Source organism: Fringilla coelebs, assembly GCF_963513975.1.
Source record: "Fringilla coelebs genome assembly, chromosome: 3".
NCBI lineage: Eukaryota > Metazoa > Chordata > Aves > Passeriformes > Fringillidae > Fringilla > Fringilla coelebs.
In genome coordinates, this window is record NC_140030.1 from 86,680,851 (window position 1) to 86,700,589 (window position 19,739).

Below are 19,739 nucleotides of genomic sequence, written 5' to 3' on the forward strand. Positions count from 1 at the left end.
CCTCCACACACTTTAATTATTCTTAATGCCTCTGTACATGGCATACCCATCTGTTGTGAGTTCTGCAATTAAATCTTAATTAAATGGGATTAAATACTGTGTCTTCAAGGAACACTGGAGCAGATTTCCATCTACAAAAATTGGAGGAAATAAAAATCTGAATGCATCGACAAAGGCTGTTCTACTAGATTTCAACATTGAGGTGCTTTTCTTAGCAAATGCCACAAAAGAGTTTTGGGTGGAATTTTGAGTTTGCTGCCTCTTATTGATAACAAACAAACAATCTGTCTTTGCCTCTGAACTGCATTTGACTCTTGCTGGCAAAACCTTCAGCCTCTGGAGCTCTGATTGAACTGTGTCTCGTCATTCCTAAAATAATATTCATTCTTCGCCTCTTGTATTGTGAAAGTCACTTGACCTCCTTTTCCCAAAACAGTATCTTTATACAACACATACAGGAATGGTTAGGAACATATCGTAAGTAAGGTGGGAGGGGTTGGGAGTACAGCCAGTGGTCAGAACTGACTTTGTGGTGTTGCTTATTATTTGTGTGTGTGTGTTAGTTTTTAGCTGTGTTCTCCATTGAGGTGTCTCTAACAAAACGTGAAGCTTTATTGGCTTTTTTTACACCAAGAGTCTGGTGAACAAAAAACAGTTGTCTGTGTTCCAGTGAAGTACTGATCCTCAAGAACAGTGAGTGTAGCAGCCTAAGCATCATGAGATTAAGGAAGCTTTTGCATCTCTGACTATTCAGGTTAGGCAGTGGCAATATTAAGTTCCTGAAATTATGGAGGCTAAAATTTATAGTCTAATTTGACTTTGCTATTGTACAGTAAAATTCACTGAGTAAAGCTGTGTGATCTATGAAGGAAGAATGACTAAATGCATTGCATACTTTTTAATCAGTAAAAATGATAGTCATCAGATAAATCTTACATGACTATTTGAGCTTACACCTATACCACAAATCAAAAAAAGAAGAAATAAAAAGAGGATTACTCATTTTCCTGTAGAGCTATTGGACTTCTGTTGGCAGTTCTGGATGTTTGCTGTTTTATATGGCTCTAAGCAGGAGATTTGAGGAGTGGCATAAAAAACAAGCCTCTGACTGGAATTTTGGGATATAAATTGGTGGGTTTGGAGAGCGGTCTTGATGGGTTGGGGTTTTTGTAGTTTTTTAAAAAGTCTTTGGATAGAATAACCATCCATCTCCTGACTTCCATTATTAAGGTGATAAACACTTGTGCATTTGTTTCGTTGCAATCCCTTCAGTTGTCACAGAACATAATTTTGGATAAGAACTTACCAGAGTCCAAATAATTTAAAACTGCGTTTCTTGGGAGTGCTTTCAAGTGATGGTTTTAGAACACAAGTTAATGGGAAGATGGTTTTCAAATCTAGGGTTATCAGAGTGGCTTCAATCCTGTAAAATATCAAAATGGGTGGGAGGTTAGCTTAAACAAAACAGAAGTTGTGTCAATTCAACAAAATAGTCAATCACAAATACACTGGTATAAGAGGAAACCTTGCTGTTAAACTCAAGAGGAACTGCATTCTTTTAGGATACTCTGATCCATTTAGTAGAAAAATACAGTGTACTATACCTCTTGTTATAGACTGAGGCCTTATTCCGAGCAGCAAAACTGACTTTCCTGGTTTGTATTGTTATTATTGTTGTTGTTGTTTTGTTTGGATAATCTTTTTTATTTCCTTCTGTGACTGGTAAAGAATTCAGAACACTTATAACTAAGCATCTGGTGCTGACAGTGAGTTTGAATAGTTTACGTGTATTGTATTAACTGTGAAAGAAACCTTTTCCCAATAGTTCACAGACAATCTGTAAGGTACATCAGACACTCAATGAAAGAATGTTCTACTTGTCTCCTACTTGGAATAATTACTTCATAAGGACGTAATGTATCTCAGTTTGAATTTAATCTGCTGTACTGCTCAAAGAACTTAGCTAAAATCTCCTGTGAAAGGGAACAAGCTGTATTCAGCTGTCGTTTCTGCATCCTCAGTTCCATCTTCCAATTTCCAACCATAAGTCTCAGCACACCCCCTTTGAATAGGGCAATATGATTTTAAGCAATACATTTAACGATATTCCTTGGTTCCTGAAACTTTTCAAGTTGATGATTCTTTGATATTTTAGTAGGGAAACCATGGTGGGAGATCTTGTGGTATAGCATTAATCATCTTATGAAGACTAAGATGTATCACTGCTCTGAGCATCAGAGCGTTCATTCCGGTTTCAGTGGCTTTCTTATGTAAAATGTTGATATTACTTAGATAAATAAATGCAAACCAATGTAATATTTTTCCATGAATAAAGAGGGAGATAGCACACCCATATATCATAAGGTAGAGCCAGCTTAGGACATTAATTTTCAACACCAGGTATTATTGTTCTATATGTCAATTCCCTGTAAAGAAAGGACAACAAATAATCTTTAAAAGACTTAGTTACAAGTCATTATTAAGTGTTACTTTTGTGTAGACCGCATTAAGGAAAATGATCGCACTTCCAAAAAACAAAAGTCTTACATTTTGGAGAAGACAGAGGTCATGTTTCATGTATTTAATTTTAAGAGGTTGTGTGTGTGTTAAGGAAATTCAAGCAGGAGATAATGTCCATAGTCAGGCCATTACTCGAGGCTTTCTGTTGAAATGAGGTCACACATAGACTCCTACATGTACCAAAGTTTTGGTTTGCCTTAGGAGTTTTGTTCTTTTGCTGTTTATTCTAAAAAGAAACTGCCTCCTTTCAAATGGATGTATATAATATTTCTGCTTGGTTGCTCAGCCTATTGCAGTTATTGAAGTCTCTTGTGCAGCCCAGCCAAAGCAATTTTGGGGGGAAAAAAAAGTTAATACTGTCACTTTCTATCATTTCTAGACCAATAAAATTAAAAACATCTCTAGTACAGTATAATAATATAGGAAAAGCACTTAGTATTGCTTTTAGGGACATTTACCATTAAATAAAGCTTTTATTTTAATGTTAAAGAATATTATACTTTCCGTAAGTATTTCCAAATGGCCCATTGTGCTAAAAGAATAGATTGGTGGGTATTTGCAGGATCAGAAATTTTTGTGTCTGTTGAAAAGCTAACAACAGTATAATTTTGATGGTATTTGAGAAATGTCTTAGACTGTGACCTGTGATACTTTGAAAGAAATTTTCATTAAATATTAAATAATGTTGCAGGGATATTTTAGAACTTGAAAAGGGTTTTTTATGGTGCACTTTTTTTTTTCTATGCTTCCTAGAATTGGCCTTATACCTGTTGTAAGCCATAGAAATAATTTGGAACTAGCTAATAATGTCTGTATAGCTGTTAAATTCATCCACAGCCATTAAAACGCCCTAACAGTGGACACTCCCATTTTGCTGTCCTATTAAAAAAGTGCATCTTGGAAAATAATTATATTTTCTTGTTTCTGTTGTACTAGGGATCCAATATTTTGTATTCTTAAATTGATTTTACTCCCAATGAGGCTGGTGATACTCACTTTTTTTCAAAAAGCCCTACCTAGATGAAATTTAAAGATAAATAGTGCAATTATTAAATCAAAACATATTTCAGCTTTGGTCTTCTTGTCTAACATACTGTATTCCCTTTCACATTTGCATCATCAGCAGGTTTCACAAAGCATCATTTCTTTTCCATTTTCAGTCTTTAAAAACCATGTGAAGTATTATTCCAGTAGAAGAAAACTGAGTCAGGTCATTCTTCCTGGACGAAGCAAGATGTAAACTAGTCCTTTTTTGAAATTTGCTTTCCATTCAAGTCTGCACATACCTGATAGTAGATAATTTATATCTAAATTATGTATTTCTAGATTGCTTCTCATGATACTCTCACAAGATGTTGCAAAAACCTTTCTAAGGCAAAGACAGACAAAGATAGATGTGTTTCTTCCTTTTGATTTGAAAGGACTGCTATCTAGTTTCTGTAGTAATACTGAAAAAATGTGGTGTATTCTTGCTGAATCAGTGTAGGCTGTTAACTGCATGTGGCTCTTAATTGTATCTGCCATAGATTCTAGCTGCACATAAGTAGTTTGCTTATGTTTTCTAGTATTTTTGTGAAAGCTTCATTTAAGTTAATTGATCTGTAGTTTCATGGTTGCTTCTTTTTGAGGAAGCTACATGCAGGCACCAATTTGATTTTAGTAAGTGTAGCTCACTGAATATAAACAGTCTGAAGTTAGTGCATATGGCTTCCATAACTTGCAAGTGGAAAGAGGGAAAGAGACTGTAGAGCCAGGACCTGAGAAAAGTGGCTCTCTGAACCATTTTGAGTATGTGAGTGAGAATTAAGATTGTTCAATTTTCCCTGATGCCTCTTGTGCAGTGGGAGAGATAGAGCTGCAGGAGTTAGGATGTTGTTTCTGACAAGGTAGGATCAGAATTTTGGACAATTTTCTGGCCTACCCATCTTACTGCTTTTGGATGTGTGTATAGCCCAGTAAATGTGGGTTTTGTTTCAATATGTTGTCAGTGGTATGTATTAGACCTCTACCAGTGATCTGATATATAAGTTTGGTCAAGTTATTTTACCTTTGTCTACCCTTCTTATCACTTACTGATCTTTCTAGAATTGACCAGTGTAGCTTTAAGTGGCTTGCAACAATTGTGCTGGGGCTATAAACAGTTCCCATTAATGTTAGGCTGGAAAGAAGATTTAGGGCTATCAAGATCCCTAAAACTGTAAAGCAATGAACTTCTAAGGGCTTCCAGTGTTTTTGCTCCTGGTACTCATCATATGCCCAGCAGCCCACAGCAGGGACCATTCCTCCCAGGGAAACAATGTATGTCCCTGTTTCATCTTTTGCAGCTGAAATTTTGAGATTTTTTTATTTGCAATAATTTTGGTCTGGGACTTAGAAGCTATGAAAAAGTTCATCATCTCTGGCCCAAGCACTAAACAGTTTTCCAGTGACTTTTCTATTCCTGAAGTGCTCACTTACCACCATGAGGCCCAGCTGCCGTTCCAGTGCTCCAAATAAACAGGAGAGTCACAGACCAAAAAAGATAACATGCTCAGTTGTTATAGCCTCAGGTAGCTGATGCTGCAACTTGCTCTCTTGAAGGCTACTGTGAGACTTTTCCACAAGGGAGAACTTAATTGTTATGATAGGTAAAAAATTAATAAATGTTAGTAGCTTAAAATTAAGATTGATCCCCGTTATGTGGGTGGCAGGGATAGGGAGCAGATAACCCTGTTACTGTGACATACAGAGTTGTGACTTGCAAAATTGTATACAAAGTGGAGAACTTGATGGGTTTGACTGACTAATTAAGAGCATTCTGATTACACATTCAAACCAGAGCATTTTGCATGTATGTTTTCTTTTTAAAATAGGAGAGAGTTGACACAAATCCTAACATTTCTTATGCTATGGCGAGAACTGCTGATCAAAAGAGAATGGGCCTCCTGCATCTTTCCCACTTTTTATTCTTTCTCAGAATCATAAGGATGAGTATTTCTAGTAGTCACAATATCTTTGCTATTAGTCATTTGTATCCTGTAGAATAATGTTAGTGTTTGCTACCATCTGTAACTGCTTAGCACATTCTTTATTCTCTTATCTTCCTTTTTAGCTGTACATCCTTGACCCCTGGACCCAGTTGTGATCGGTTTAAACTACATATCCCTTATGCAGGAGAAACACTCAAATGTAAGTTAAAAAATCTTGCAGCTGCATCTTGGCTTTTCTTTCAGTGTTCCATGTCCCACTAATTTTCCAGTGTGTCTGTCTAACTTTGTGAGTTTTGAGATACATGTCTTTGTTATTTTCTCCTAACGCTTCAGTTCCAAGAACACGCAACCATCAGGAACGTGTAATATTTAAGATAAGTTTAAAGGCTTCTGTGAGACTACAGTTTTGAAAGATGAGTTCTAAAAGCCAAGAGTCACAACCTGGTATTTCTAATAAAATGTTATGACTAAGATAATCTCATGACCATTTTTAGATTCATTTATAAGTTCTATATGTTTTGTGTTATTTCTTTGTGTCTCTTTTAGGAATAATTCTTTATTAAGCTCCAATAAAAGATGTTAGTCTGCTATTTTATTAGGTATCTTTAAACAATGACTGGTGTAATTGACCAGATCAGAGAAATATGAATTTGATTTCTCCATTGTTAAATCATCTTTATCCTTAGAGAACCTATAGGCAACTAGTTCATTTGCCCACTCTTAGTGTGTGTTCTGTTTGTCTTAGTTTGTGTTTTTTTTCAAAGGTTAAAAATAAAATTTAATTTTGTATATTTTTAGAAGGTAACATTTTCTAAACACTTGAACTGCTGAAAAATGATTGTGTTGCTTTTATTTCTAACAACTGAAAAATGAGAGAGGATGAAGAATTTCAGATAAAGTAAAATTAAAGGTTTGGCATTTATAGTTTTAGGACAACTCTGGTAAAGCCATGCCTAGACCACTATGTCCAGTTCTGGTCAGTCTGTCTGTTACCAGAGTAACATGGACATATGTAGGGGGATAGCATATAAGAAAATAAAGATAGTGTAGAAAGTAATCTTACCCCTAAGGAGTTGCAGCTGGGCCAATTGTCAAAGATTAGGAACAGGCCTGACTTTAACAGGCCACAGCTGTACCCAATGAGAAGAAGAAGAGTGCTATAAAAGAGTGGGTTGGCTGGTTGAGAAGGGAGCTGGAGTCAGTTGGCTACTTTGTGAAGAAGAAAGAGTCAGTGCTCTGAAGAGCTGCCCACGAGAAACATCGAGAAGGTATAAAACTTTTGTGATAAGGAAACAACAGTATGGGACCCCTGCAATAAGATGACAACAGACATACTGCAATGAGTACAGCAAAAGACTACAAAGATGATCAAGAACTGGAAGATTTGTTGTATGAGGAGAGGCCAAAATAGCTGGGGCTTCTTAAGAAAAGAAGGCTCAGGGCAAATCTCACCAATGTTTATAAATACCTGATGGGGATAAATGAAGAAGCCTGGTTCTTCTCAGTGGTGGTCGCTGAAGGGAAATGGTCACAAATTGAAATGTAGAAAATTTCATTCAAACACAAGAAAAACTCTTTTGCAAAGGTGGTCAAAAAGTAGAACAGATTGTGCTCAGAGTTTGTGTAGTTTGTGTATCTCCATCTTTGGGGCTGTTCAGTACCCAGCTGGGCATCCCTGAACAATCTCCCCTGTTTGCCCTGCTCTGAGCTGAGGGATTAGACTTGGCAGTCTCCAGTGGTGCTGTCCAGCCCTAGCTATCCTGTGAGTCTGTGAAAGTGTGCTGTCTGGAGGAGCAGGTACATGGTGTGAACAGAAATGGTAAGCATTTAAAACACTGCTTTGATAGTATCCATTTAGACTGCACCATACACATGTTGTAGCTCTTCAAGACATTTTATGTATTAAGTATTTTATTGTATTCCTTCTGCAGATTTTTTGCTTTGGTTTTTTTTGGTTTGTTTTTTTTTTGGTTTTTTTTTTTTTTTACAATATGTCATGCACTGGAAGTCCTTATTCTTTATGAACAGAAACCAACAAAATTAAGCTTCTTATGTTCTAGAAGTACATTAAAGCTTCCATTTGGCACCTGTAAGGAAAGTTGGCTTTCCCATAAGTAGATCTGGAAGCTTACTTAGGTGTTCAAGAGAGGAGTCAGGCTCATGTATCAGCTTACTATAGCTATTTTGACTTTTCTAAATATATTAAAATATGGCTCAAGAGGATTACCAATTATTTTTTCTCACAGAATAAAATTGGAAGATTTAAGTCCTAGCTAGTAATTATTTTAAGACAAAAGAAGTGGTTCTGCATTTGTTCAAAAGTCTTGTGAGTAATAGCTGTATTGTATGAAGCCAACTGCTCTCCCAGGTAGAACTTTTATTTTAAAAATTGTTAAAATGTGTAGTAAACTTGACCTGTTGAGTCTTGATGTGTTCTGCAATGTGTAATAGATTCCACTTGAGTCTTGTTTGATGACTATGATCAAGTCAAAATATGTTTCACTGGATGGCATGCTTTATAGAGTGCTAGCATGTTCTATGGGACCATCTTATCTTATACAGGGCTGTGTCTGTACATTCTGAGAGATGTTAGTCTTATTTCAAGTAGAGACTGAAGCTGTTCCTGATTCAGAAAGGAAAATGGATAGACTAAAATGCCCATATGCATGTGCACGGACATAAAGGCTATATTCATATATTAAATTACTGTAGTCCAGTTAGAGTACCTAGAAATATGATTATGGAATATGCATTAAATTTCAGTATCAAGAAATCTGGGTTTTTTTTCTCCAGTATTCTTATACTTTTTTATATCATATACACAATTCAACAAAAAGAACCTACAGTGCATGTTATATATTTTAACAAAGACAACTGAAAAAGGTGTAAACAAGTGTATCTTTTTCAAAGGTATCTAATAATAGCTGTGAATTCAAGTAATAATAATCCTCCACATTTCAGTGTTACATATTTGAAAATGCTGTGAATCATTAAGTCTCACAGCATGTGGAATAAATAGTGATGTGAGCAGATTCAAGAAAGCTTTAATAATTTTGTGTTTAGATCTGTAATGATGGCAGGGGAAGACAGGCACAGTGTGCAAACAGAGATGTTTAGATACTTTATTGTAGGCTGTTGCTAGATATGTTATCTTTCAAGGGCAGAATATTTCTGCAAAGGAAAATTGCGAAATCTGCCAGAATAAAAAGATCGGCTGAACGCGTTCAGGATCTCCAGTGTATGGGTTCAGATATGGTACCAAATAGAGGCTGAAGTGTGTAGTTCCTTTGTGGTTTGTCTTACATCCTCTTTGCAACAGATTAGGTCTTTGCATATCATCAATCATAACCGCTGCCACTGCACAGGCACCCTTGTAGCAATGCTAGTGTGTTGGAAACTGTTGGTGTGCTGCTTTAGGGAAGTGTAACTGCACAGTGCAATCCTGTTTTCCAAAAGACCAGAAAGTTCACAGCTTCTCAAAAAAAAGAAAGCGTACTTGCAGGCAAGGCTAACTACCTGTAATATAAAATAATTGTTTTGTAAACTTCGGTAAGAGCAAACATGTTGCAACTTCAGAGTGGCTTGTTGGCTGTGTAATGGCCTTTTTTTAAGATGTCACATTCACCTTACTTTTGTATATATGCAGAGCTGCTGGAATGTTACACTGAAGAGTTACTCAGCTCCAGCCAGGGACCTTGGAAATACCCACAATTTTATACTGGAGAAAATACTATGCCAGTGTTCAAGATAAACTAGTTTGTCATACTAATTGTCTTCCATCACACTTCAAGTCATGTTTTCAGGGAGGCACTTTTATTTTATTTTCTTCTGTAAGGGAAATAACTTTTTTTGTTTGTTTGTTTTCATGGTGGGACTATTTAGAAAACTTGAGCCTCGTCTTCCTTGACTGTCAATTGAAATGTGAGATGGCCATCTTGTTTTTACTAGTTCATCCAGTACTCAATGTTGTTGCATGAAACTCCATGCTTTTCTCTGTATTTGAGTTTTTCAGAGTTCTTAATTGGAGTTTTATTTTCAGGAAGACTGTAATGCCCTGTAAGAGATTGAATCTGTGTTTCTAAAGCAAAGCTTACTTTGGGTAGCATGCAGAGGTATCCTTTATTGCTAACTGGATCACAGTACCTGCTTAGAAAAGTTCAGTATCCTTTTTGATGAAGTATTTGTGCCTTTTGACGTGAAGTGTTCCGTAACTCTTGCAGGTATTTCAGTCTTAGTTGATAAAACATCAATGCAGATATTAGCAGAAATTGTCAGAATAAGCAGAATTATAAGCTGCAATAGTCTTTAAAATTAAAACATGCCATTTAGAATCAAATTACCATTTTTTTTCCAGAAATCCTTGGAATATCTTGGGTTTGGCTTTTCTTTTTCACTCAAGCTTTCATTGCTGCTTGCTAGGGAATCTGACCTTTTTTTTTTTGCTTTTGCTCTTCACATTTTCTTTTTCAGGCACTGATGCCTCCTTCCCTCTCTGACCTTGAGTGCTGTCATCTGGAATTTCACAGTGATTAAACAATGTGTTGCCCTTGCAATGCTACTGTTCTCTGCGGCCCCTTGAACTCTAGTATTTTCATCTTCTGTCTGATTTTCACTGTTTTTATGTGAGTGGATTATGGCTCTGGGTTATGCTGCCACCATATTGGTTTCCTTGATCCTGAAGAACGTTTCTTGTGTCTCCTTTGAAGCTTAGTTTTAAATTTTTGCTTCTGATTTTTGTTTGTTGATTATTAATCTTTTTGGTTATGGGCCTTAAAGGAGGAAATCAGTCTTGATGCCTAACCAGTCTAAGAATATCTCCCATAATATGTGGTACAAAATTTCATCTGTTTTTATTCCTGTGATGGAACTCTTTCAGTAATTTTATCCAGTCTTCTTGTGGATTTCTATTTTAAGGAAGTAATTAAGAACAAACAAACAGATAAATGTAGAGAACAGCCCGACCTTATTGCCCCTTTGCCAAGTAATTTGCTAAACACTCTTTTATTGTGCCAATAAACAATTGTAAAAATGATTTTTGAAGTTGCTATAAGATTTAAGATACTCATAAGTATGTTGCTGCAATGCATGTGTTAGTGTTTTTTGCACCATTAGGTTATTTTACACAGGCTGTATTTAGGTTGAGGCTCTTACAGGAGCTCCTGGTTGCTGTAATTCAGGTTATACTTAGGTGCTATCCTTACCTGTGTGATAAGTGTCTTTTTTTAGGGTAACGCAAATTACCAAAGATTTTTCCAGGCAATATGTTTTCTGAAGTTTGGCTGAGTCTTGCTTTAGGTGGCAGGAGTAATAAATCTTTCTCTCTCAGTAACCTGTTTGTTATCTAATGAGTGTACCTAATGAGAATGTCAAGAGAGAGTTTAATCTCACACTGACTTCTTCTTTGAATACAAAGTTTACAACAGTATTTCCCCCTTTAAAATAATCACTTTTCTCTTACTTGGGTTCTTTGTTCACTTTTTTTAATGTTCTGGACTTCTCTTGAGCAAGTAAATGACAGAATATTTTGCAGTTGTAAGTCCTAGTGTATTTCTTCATCAAGAGAAGTGACCTTAGAAGTATCTATGTACAAGTGTGGACTTAAAGAGGCTTAAAAGATTTTACGTTAGGCCTCCACAGTGGTATTTCCATAATGCCTTGCTACCTTGCTCTTTCCTCCTTTTTTCACCTGTTTGGGCTTCACATACTGGTGATGGTCTCAGGTCCATTTGTTTCAATCTGTTTATCTTTTGACTTTACCTTTCCTTTTCTCACCTACCCAGTGTTTCTATTTTAATTTCTTCAGTGTTGCCTGGATTTAATTTCTACCAGTCTCTAATCCCATCTTGAATTATCTGTTGTTCTCATCTTTTTCCACTTCAATTCTACTACTGAGATTTCTGAGAAAGCAGTTGCCCAGCTACAGAACTGCAAGTTCCTGAGATTGTCTTGATGCCTTCTTGCTCAGCTTGGGATCCAGTTTACTTCATGATACTCCATTTTTACAGTTTTTCCCAGTTTATGAAATAACAGACTTTCTGTAGTCTTAGAGCTCTTTTTTTTTTCCCTCCTACAGCAACATTTGTCAGTTGAAGTTAAAGAAAAAAATGACCCACACCTGCACCCCTTTGTCCAAGAATGAAAAAAACACCCTACAAATTCATCCTATATATTTCTTTCTTCTGTTGGAAAAGTGGGACTTGATTCACTAACCTAACTAGAGGGGTCTTAACTCTGAGGTTCCCAGGAATACCTTGCTTGGCCTTTTCAGCTTCTGACCCACAGGGCACTGATCTCTCTGAAAACCACGTACTATAGCTGCTGTAAATGTGCCCTGAGGCATCTCAAATGAGACTAAACAACTTGGTTTAATCAGCTGCACCAAGTGCATGGAGACTTGGTCTTCGTGCAGTGGAGTAGCTAGAATTTCTTCTGGAGTGTCACAGAGATGCTGAGAAGTTGGTTTGTTTTTTTCTAATGCAATCAAATAATCTTTTTCAAGTTGTCCCTCTATTATGAGATGACTTTTTGAGTCTTTAACCTGACTTTTCTGCCTTTCCTTTACTGATATCTCGATTTGCACATTACATCAGAAATTAAGCTCAAAAACACCCTTTATCTGACAGCAGAATAGCCTATTAGCATCAGTACCAGAGCAAAGGAGAATTACTCATGTATCTTTTTTCAGTAGTAGTAATTTTGTATTTAACAAGTTTTATTGTAATTTCAGGAACTAATCTTTCTTGCCAACCAATTAGAAAAGGGTTCTATAGGTGTTATGTTACTGTTTTTGACTTGAAGCCTGCAGAACAAATTCTTTAGCATGGAATCCAGTGACAAGGATTCCAGGTAGGTCTGCATTTAGTTAATTTAAATCCTTTGATACTTTTGACTGCACTGACTTAGTGTCTTGGTTGCAGGTTTCAGTGAGTGACTGATTACTTTTGTATTTGTAAAGACAATTAAAACTGGCTGGTTTAGGTAAGAATTTGTTTATAGAAGAGACTGATCAGTGGTTCTTGTCTACAGTTTGCTTGGGTTCTAGAAGAGTCAGGTTGAATTTTGAATTGATGAATAATATAATTCTACTGGTTTTTCCTTTTTAATACTCAACAAGAGCACTTTCTGTAGTTTCCCAGAACTGATTCTGCACATGGTTTGGTCTCTTGCTTCAGCAATTGCCTTATTATCTGTGAATGCATTTTGTGATCAAGTTGCATTTGCATTTCTTAAAAGCCAAATCTCTTTCATAGCAAATTCCATTCAAATTGGTTTTATTCTAGGTTGCAGTGGCCACACGTGTTTGTTCTACATACTTAAGTGCTGACTTAGAAATTCTTGGTGTCAGGAGAAACTGAAGCATATAGATAGGTTTTCAGAAGTAGAGTTTGGGAAGTTAACTGGTAGACTGCTTCCTAATTTTGCTGCTGTTGGTTAAACAGGGATGTTAATGCTGTAGAACTCCTAGCATAACATTTTTCAGTACTACAATTTTATAGTATAGTTTAAAAAATAATAAAAATATACCAAAAATGAAGTTACCAGGAGAGGAAGAATTGGATAGGCCAGTGGGAAGTGATTGTAGGGATTTTAGAAATTTCTCCTTTTCTTGCTGAGACACACCTGTCTTACTTGTAGTCAATTCTTATTCCTCTGTTAGATTTGCTTATGCATTTTGTTAGATGAGAAAAGAGCAGACCATGTGAGTTTTAAAAGAAATTATAGATTTAAGTATTAATATTTCTATCTTTTTGTCTGTGGGGAGCAAATTAACTTCTCTTTTGAAGTTCTGTGAAGTAAAACATTTCAACATTTAATGCTACTTGCCTGAGGAGAAAGAAAGGAAGAGACAGTAATATTTTTGGATAATTGGAAATGTAATTCCATCAAAGTAATTATTGGCTGGTATATCTACAACAATGAGGAGTGCAAAGGTTTTGCTTGCCTTGCTCTTACACTGGAATAGTCATGGTCAGTATTACTATGGAGCACCACACAGCTGGCCTTCCATCAAGGGAAAAAGGACAAACAGAGTTGAAACATATGCAAAACTAGAAACTTGTGCTGGAGATGCAAGGAAAAGGGTATTTGTGTCATTTGAGTGAGCAGAGCGGAGAATGCAGGACTGTATTGATTTTTTTCTTTCTTTTTTTTTTTCCTCCAAGGTTAGAATGGTAAATGTTCACAAACTCTAAGCACAGTAATTTTGCATATGACTTTGTTTGTTAAATGTGTTATTTTTATTTACCCCAGTTATATTTGAAGAGGGTAAGCCACAGATAATATCATGTAAGGATTAAATATAGTACTTGTTATAAAAATGGCTATTTCTAGTAGGTCAAGAAAAACTGTTAACTTGTGATTCAAAACATTTAGCACCTTATATTTTCTAAGCCTACTGCAGAGGCTAGTGTTAATATTTATGTAAAGTAAAACCAGATTTGCATTGGCTGTTGTGATTGTTTAAATTCCTTTTATTGGAGTGTAATGAAGCATGTTTTATTTACGTGTCACAGCCCTGCCAAGCAAACTGATAACCGCAATTTTAGTTTCTCTGGGTTTTGATATTTAACAAGAAAAAAACTCAGCTTTAGGATGGATCCTCTTAATCTGTAGTCTGATTTGTTACTGTGTGGTTTTTACTGCTGTAACTTAGGAAAATAGCTCATGGTCATAGCTGCAGATAGGGCAAACACCTTCATTGATGCCTAAGCCTGTTACCTTTTCTGTTCTAGCATGTAAATTAAGCAAGACATAAGTGAGATTGTATGGAAGGGGAGAGCACAGAACAGAAAAGTTGGAGAGACTGGGGGTGATGTGTATGGATGTCTGATATGGTTAAAAAAGGGTTCTTTTTGCTTTTGTTTTAGGAAATAGTTGAACATCTTTGGATTCGTGACAGAAGTGAGACTTAATAGAATAAGATTTGACAGAGGGAATGTTTTTTTTCATTTTTAAATATGTTAAAAACTTGTTCTAAGGTCAAATCTTTAATACTAAGATGCTGTCTTTAACTTCCAGAATGAAAGCCACTGATGATAGAAAATCACTGCTCTTTTTTAACTGTTAACATTGAAGTGGAAACAACAATTTGTTCTGTACTTCTTTATCTCTGTGAAATTGTCAGCCAGCCTGTGTGAGGTTTGATTGTAGCAGAATAAATTAAGGTTTACATTTGGCTAAAAGCTTATGGTACTGTAGGAAGGAGGGCATAAAGGATACATTTCTATTCAGTTAGAACATAAGAGCAATGCATCATTTTTCATTTCCGTAGGGCTGTAGAATATTTTGAGTATGGTCTCAGCAATAGTGTTTTGTAAATGTATCATTAGCAGGCGCTGAACTACTGGTTTTATTTATTCTGAAGCCTGGAGAACCTATGTAGCTATATAAAATGTGGCCTTTTGGAAACTGAATACACTATAGGAAAAATAATCTTGATCTACATATTGGCATTAATATTGATATATTTGGTCTCAAAGTTACTTATATTGAAAGGACTTGGGAATTTGGATTTGAGGCATGTTTACCCTCAAATAGAAGCAATTTTAGAAATTATAAATAATTATGAGTAACAGAAAATCGCATATCACAATGTTAATTTTTAATCTGGATTCTGTCCGTTCTACCTGAATGGATCCTTGGTCATGAACACTTTAAAATTCAAATATCTGCCTAGTTGGTCATTCACTGTGGATAAGGTTTCATAATGCCACTGATACTTAGTCGAAGAAGGGATCTGACAGAAGCTCTAAAGAACAAATGTGAACATGTGGGAGATAGGTAATAGATTGGTTTGTCCAGCTGCAACATGATGTACCTGACCTCGGTATGACCACACATTGCAGCTCAGTGGTCAGAAGAGGATACCATGTCCAAGTGTCCCTGATCCCCGAGCATGAATCATTGCCTGGCATGTGCAGCTGACCTGAACCCCAAATTGTTGAAGTTTACCACCTAGCATGTTAAACTCATAATGCAAGCTTTAATTTACTGTTATATTGAGCACTGCATATAATGGTATTCTGGGAGCTGCTGTGAATTCACTCTGTGAAAGGAAAGAGTTTGTGCCTACTAGAATGTCCAAGTTGGACCTACTGCCACAGCTTTGCTGAGGTTCACCCCTTACTGTGCAGCTCGTGGAGGTGGACATGGTTTATTGCCAATCTCACTACTCAAACAGAGTCTTGAAGCTGCCTCATGATGTAGGGTTCTGTAATAGTTTTTCACTTCTCAAGTATGGAGGTGTAACATCAAAAATACGCTGTTATTTTGATCCTTCTTTTAGTCTAAGCAGCTTTTTTTAGTGTGTGTGTAGTTGGAGTGCAGCTTTTAAGTGAGCTGAGCAGTAGATATATCTTATCTACTCTGTTTTACCAGCTCTGTTAAAGGAGGAATGCAGAGAATGAAAAGCATGCAGCTAGCACCTGCAGTATGAAAAGTGTGTGCTAAATGAGTTACTTAGCATCACCAAGGACCAGGCAGAAGCACAGGTACAGTCCTTTCCTTTGGAGTGGCCGTTGGGCTGCTTAAGTCATGGGCCAGGCTTTATCACTGATCTGTTTTCTGAGTTACTCATAACTCATATTCGTGCTTCTTTCAAAACTCAGGAAAAAAATGTGTTAAGGTGAATCTCCTTCAGTACATAACCTCAAGTTCACTGCTCTTTTTGTAGAAATTGAGGAGGTTCTTGAAAGGAGCCATGCATGACATTTTAATTGCAGTAAATATCAAGAAAAGCGTTGTGTCATGGTGGTGTAGGAAGTACCCAACCTAGTAAACATCAACTTTTTTGAGTTCTTCAGTGCTGTATTATGGTTCAGGCTAATCTAGTGATTATTTTTTCTTACTTAATATAGATGCAATTTTATGCCTTTTCCTCCAGGACTGGTGCACGTTCCATTCTTTAAATGAAATTTAAATGAAATGAAAGGTTTTATTTTTATTTTGAGTGTGTTGGGAATTTTCACTGGCAGACCTCTGCTATTTTCTGCACCCCATACTTACACGTGCTCCTGACAGCTGTGAAAGGAAGGTGGGAGTGCAGGCAGGAGAAACCCACACTGTGCTCTACTCGCCGCATGATCTGTGAGTTTGTGATTTGGAGCCATACTGTAGAGAATACCTACTCCAGACTGGACAGTGGCTTCCTGCTCATGAGCCTTCATCCCCTGCAATTAATCTTCATGGCATCCTTGCTTCTAGTTAAGGCCAAGTTTACAGAATATCCACAATTAAAGCTGTCACGTTAAATGCCTTGAGATGGTGACATCATTGAGCCAGCAATGTGGCTTTGCAAGATTTGTTCACCTAATGCTTTTCTCCAGTTCTGTATTCACAGTTTTTTAAGAAATAAAAGATGGTGTGACTTTCACTGTACAGAATTGTTTATAAGGATTGCTTTGCTGGTTTTACTTTGCTGTGTGGATTTTAAACAAGTCGTAACACATAGTAGCCAGTCTTTTTTTTCTAATGTCTCCTTTCTCATAAATCTGTTTTATACAAAAGCTCAATTATTCTTTAATATTGTTGTAAAGAATGATGGGGAGGTAGACAAGTAAGGCTAGAAACATTTATTTTTATTTTAAATTTTTTTTTCTTGAACAGTGGGTGGGTTTTTTTGAAAGCTCAGATGCATATGACCACCTCTTGATCTATATGAACTCTGAAGTATGTGTACTAGTGAAATACTAGAACCCAAATTTCTTTTAATTGCATATCTTATGACACTGGCAAGATGAGAGCTCAGTGCCAAGCTGTGATGAAGTCTTTATTTTCAGTTAATTTTTATCTCTCCATTTAAATGTGCAATACTGCATTTCTCTTGGCCAGAATTTGGGTAGTTGGAATGGTTCCTATTGAACTGTGTAGTCTTCCTTCTAAGAGTTGGCATGGTGAGGAGAAGAGAGTGAGTAAGTGCTACTAATTTTTAAAAGCTCTGGTATTTTGAAAGTCGTGATCTTTAGTAGTTTGCAATTGACTTTTAACAGACAAAACACAGCCATCTAAATATGGTACTTTTTATTAAAACAAGATCACTTTTCTAACTCAGTGTTTTGAGGCAACCCTCAATAGTGTTTGAATTGCCATTTGAGATACAAAGCAATAATGTATTTCATGTTTCACTGCTTGCAGAGGAGGAAGACGCTGCACCTCAGGAATTTGACTTCATCCCCCAAAACATCTGATGCTTATCTTGCGTGTGAATTTTTGGAAAAATTATATGGATATATACATGAAATATATGTAATGTAGCTGTCAAATTCTGTGTTAAAAAAATGTGTTGTATGTGATGATTTTATTTTTTATTTATAAGCACATATATAAAAGTGCAAATAATGTTGCCATTTATTACTTTTCAGGGGATATAATTTTTAATGCTCACTATCCTGACCTGCCGCCAGATTTTATCTTTGGAGAGGATGCTGAGTTTTTGCCAGATCCTTCTGCCTTGCATGTAAGTATTCTGCTGTTTGAGAACCTTACACCTTGCAGAGAGACTTTGCTTTTTTAGAATAGCTTTAGGAACAGGAATTTTATAACAATGCAAAATAAAAAAGAAGCGCATCTTTTATCACGTTGGTATTTTGAGTGTAAACATATTGCTTTCTAAAGTGATTTAAAGTTGTATTTATTGCTTTCTAAAGTTGAATTTGAAGTTAAAATGAGGGGGAAGGAGGAAGGGGTGCCAAGTTTAAAACATTTTAACCAAGACAATATTATCGTTTACCTTTAGTTACTTAGAATATCTGTAAAAATGTCTGTTTAATATCTGGCCATTTTAACTGATCTGTCTCAGAAAAAAAGTTCATAAATTTAAAAGCATTTATCTGTAAAATAAAGTTGTGTAATTTGGTGTCACATTGTTGATTTTTGTTTTCTGTTGAGGAAGGATGTATCGAGTTAATATTTTATGGGAACCATTGCATTAAAGAAAACTATGTGCTCATGTGTGTTAGGGTTATCTAGACAAAGAAATTACTTTCTAAAAGGTGGGAGGAAGATAAATTAATGAGAAAATACTTTTATACAGCCTTATTACTACAGAAGGAGAAGCACCACAACCTGAAACCAAGCATTTTTTTTACTAGTCACAGTGAGCCTCAAGTAGTAAAGCCTTGTTTGAAGAAGGTATAGGTGCTTATGCTTTTACAGTACTTCTCGCTCTCAAAACTTACTAGTAGTTACTAATGAGACAGTGCAGAGCCCTCGCCTGCATCTCCTCTTGTGTTTAATGAGCGCTTCTCCAGAGGTCCCCAAAGGAAGGCGGCGGCTGTTGTGCTCTGGTGCAGGTGTCATGATGAAGATTGAGCATGTCCTTGATGTGTGACATGAAAAATTCTGGGTTTTGGTTTTACCTTTCAATTTATAGTAAGTTATATACAAAGATCAGAAGAATTGATTTTAATAGTTATTTTTAGCATAACTAATAGAACTTTTAAAAGGTGAATGTCCTATTTCTTTTCTTCTCCTGGTCACTTTGCTGTTAAGCTCACAAGCTCCTTTGGGTAGGAGGCATGGTGCTGATGAGCAGCAATTTCATTACACTACTTTATAGAAAAGGTTTTTCTTTCTATGGCAGTTCTAGAATTGTTTTCACACTCCTTTGTTTACCAATCCTACTTTCCTCTTTTTCTCATTTGTTTCACAAGCTTTACAATCATACAACCTCCTGAGAAGTGTTCACAGTAGCAACTACTTTTTATAGTTGATATTAAAAAAAGAGAAGCACCTTTTAATGTACTGGAAAACAGAAATTAATAACAAATTGCAAATGTGATATAAAATAATTTGGGGCATCTTGCAGAAATGCTGTTCAGATGGAGAAGCTTGCTGAGAATGGTATGGTGCCATATTTCTCATGTGAAAGTTGTGATCTACAGGGAAAACCTGCAAAGATAAAAACATCCTTATTTTTCTTTCTTTCTTACATTGCTCATTAATGATGCTTTTTTGGGGAATGTTGCTTTTCTTCTGCCTAAGCGCAGAAAAAACTTCTTGCCTTTTTTGTTGGAAAGAAACTTGGAAGAGCCATTTGCTTCTTGATACATAATGAGATATTAACCAGCCTATTAGAAAGTAATTAGAACAAACCAAAGAAGAAATCTGCAAGCCAACAGTGTTCCTTTGGTCATTATGCCTTGCTGAAGTATTCACTATGTACATGTAGCCTTCAGTTTGTCCTGATGGTATGGAGGATGTTATTCCCACCTTGCAGCCGTGGTCTACATAGTGTTCCTTTAGTTTTGCATT

At 36.2% G+C, this 19,739-nt stretch overlaps 1 protein-coding gene across 2 annotated transcripts in view; it reads left to right on the forward strand.

The window, feature by feature from the left end:
• BABAM2 (BRISC and BRCA1 A complex member 2) overlaps nt 1–19,739 on the forward strand; it is a 163,445-nt gene that overhangs the window by 15,097 nt on the left and 128,609 nt on the right. For both annotated transcript variants that reach the window (XM_084202711.1, XM_084202712.1), the window contains exons 3-4: nt 5,612–5,688; nt 17,849–17,943. In XM_084202711.1, the coding sequence (XP_084058837.1) occupies nt 5,612–5,688; nt 17,849–17,943 (172 nt within the window). The remainder of the gene's footprint in view (nt 1–5,611; nt 5,689–17,848; nt 17,944–19,739) is intronic.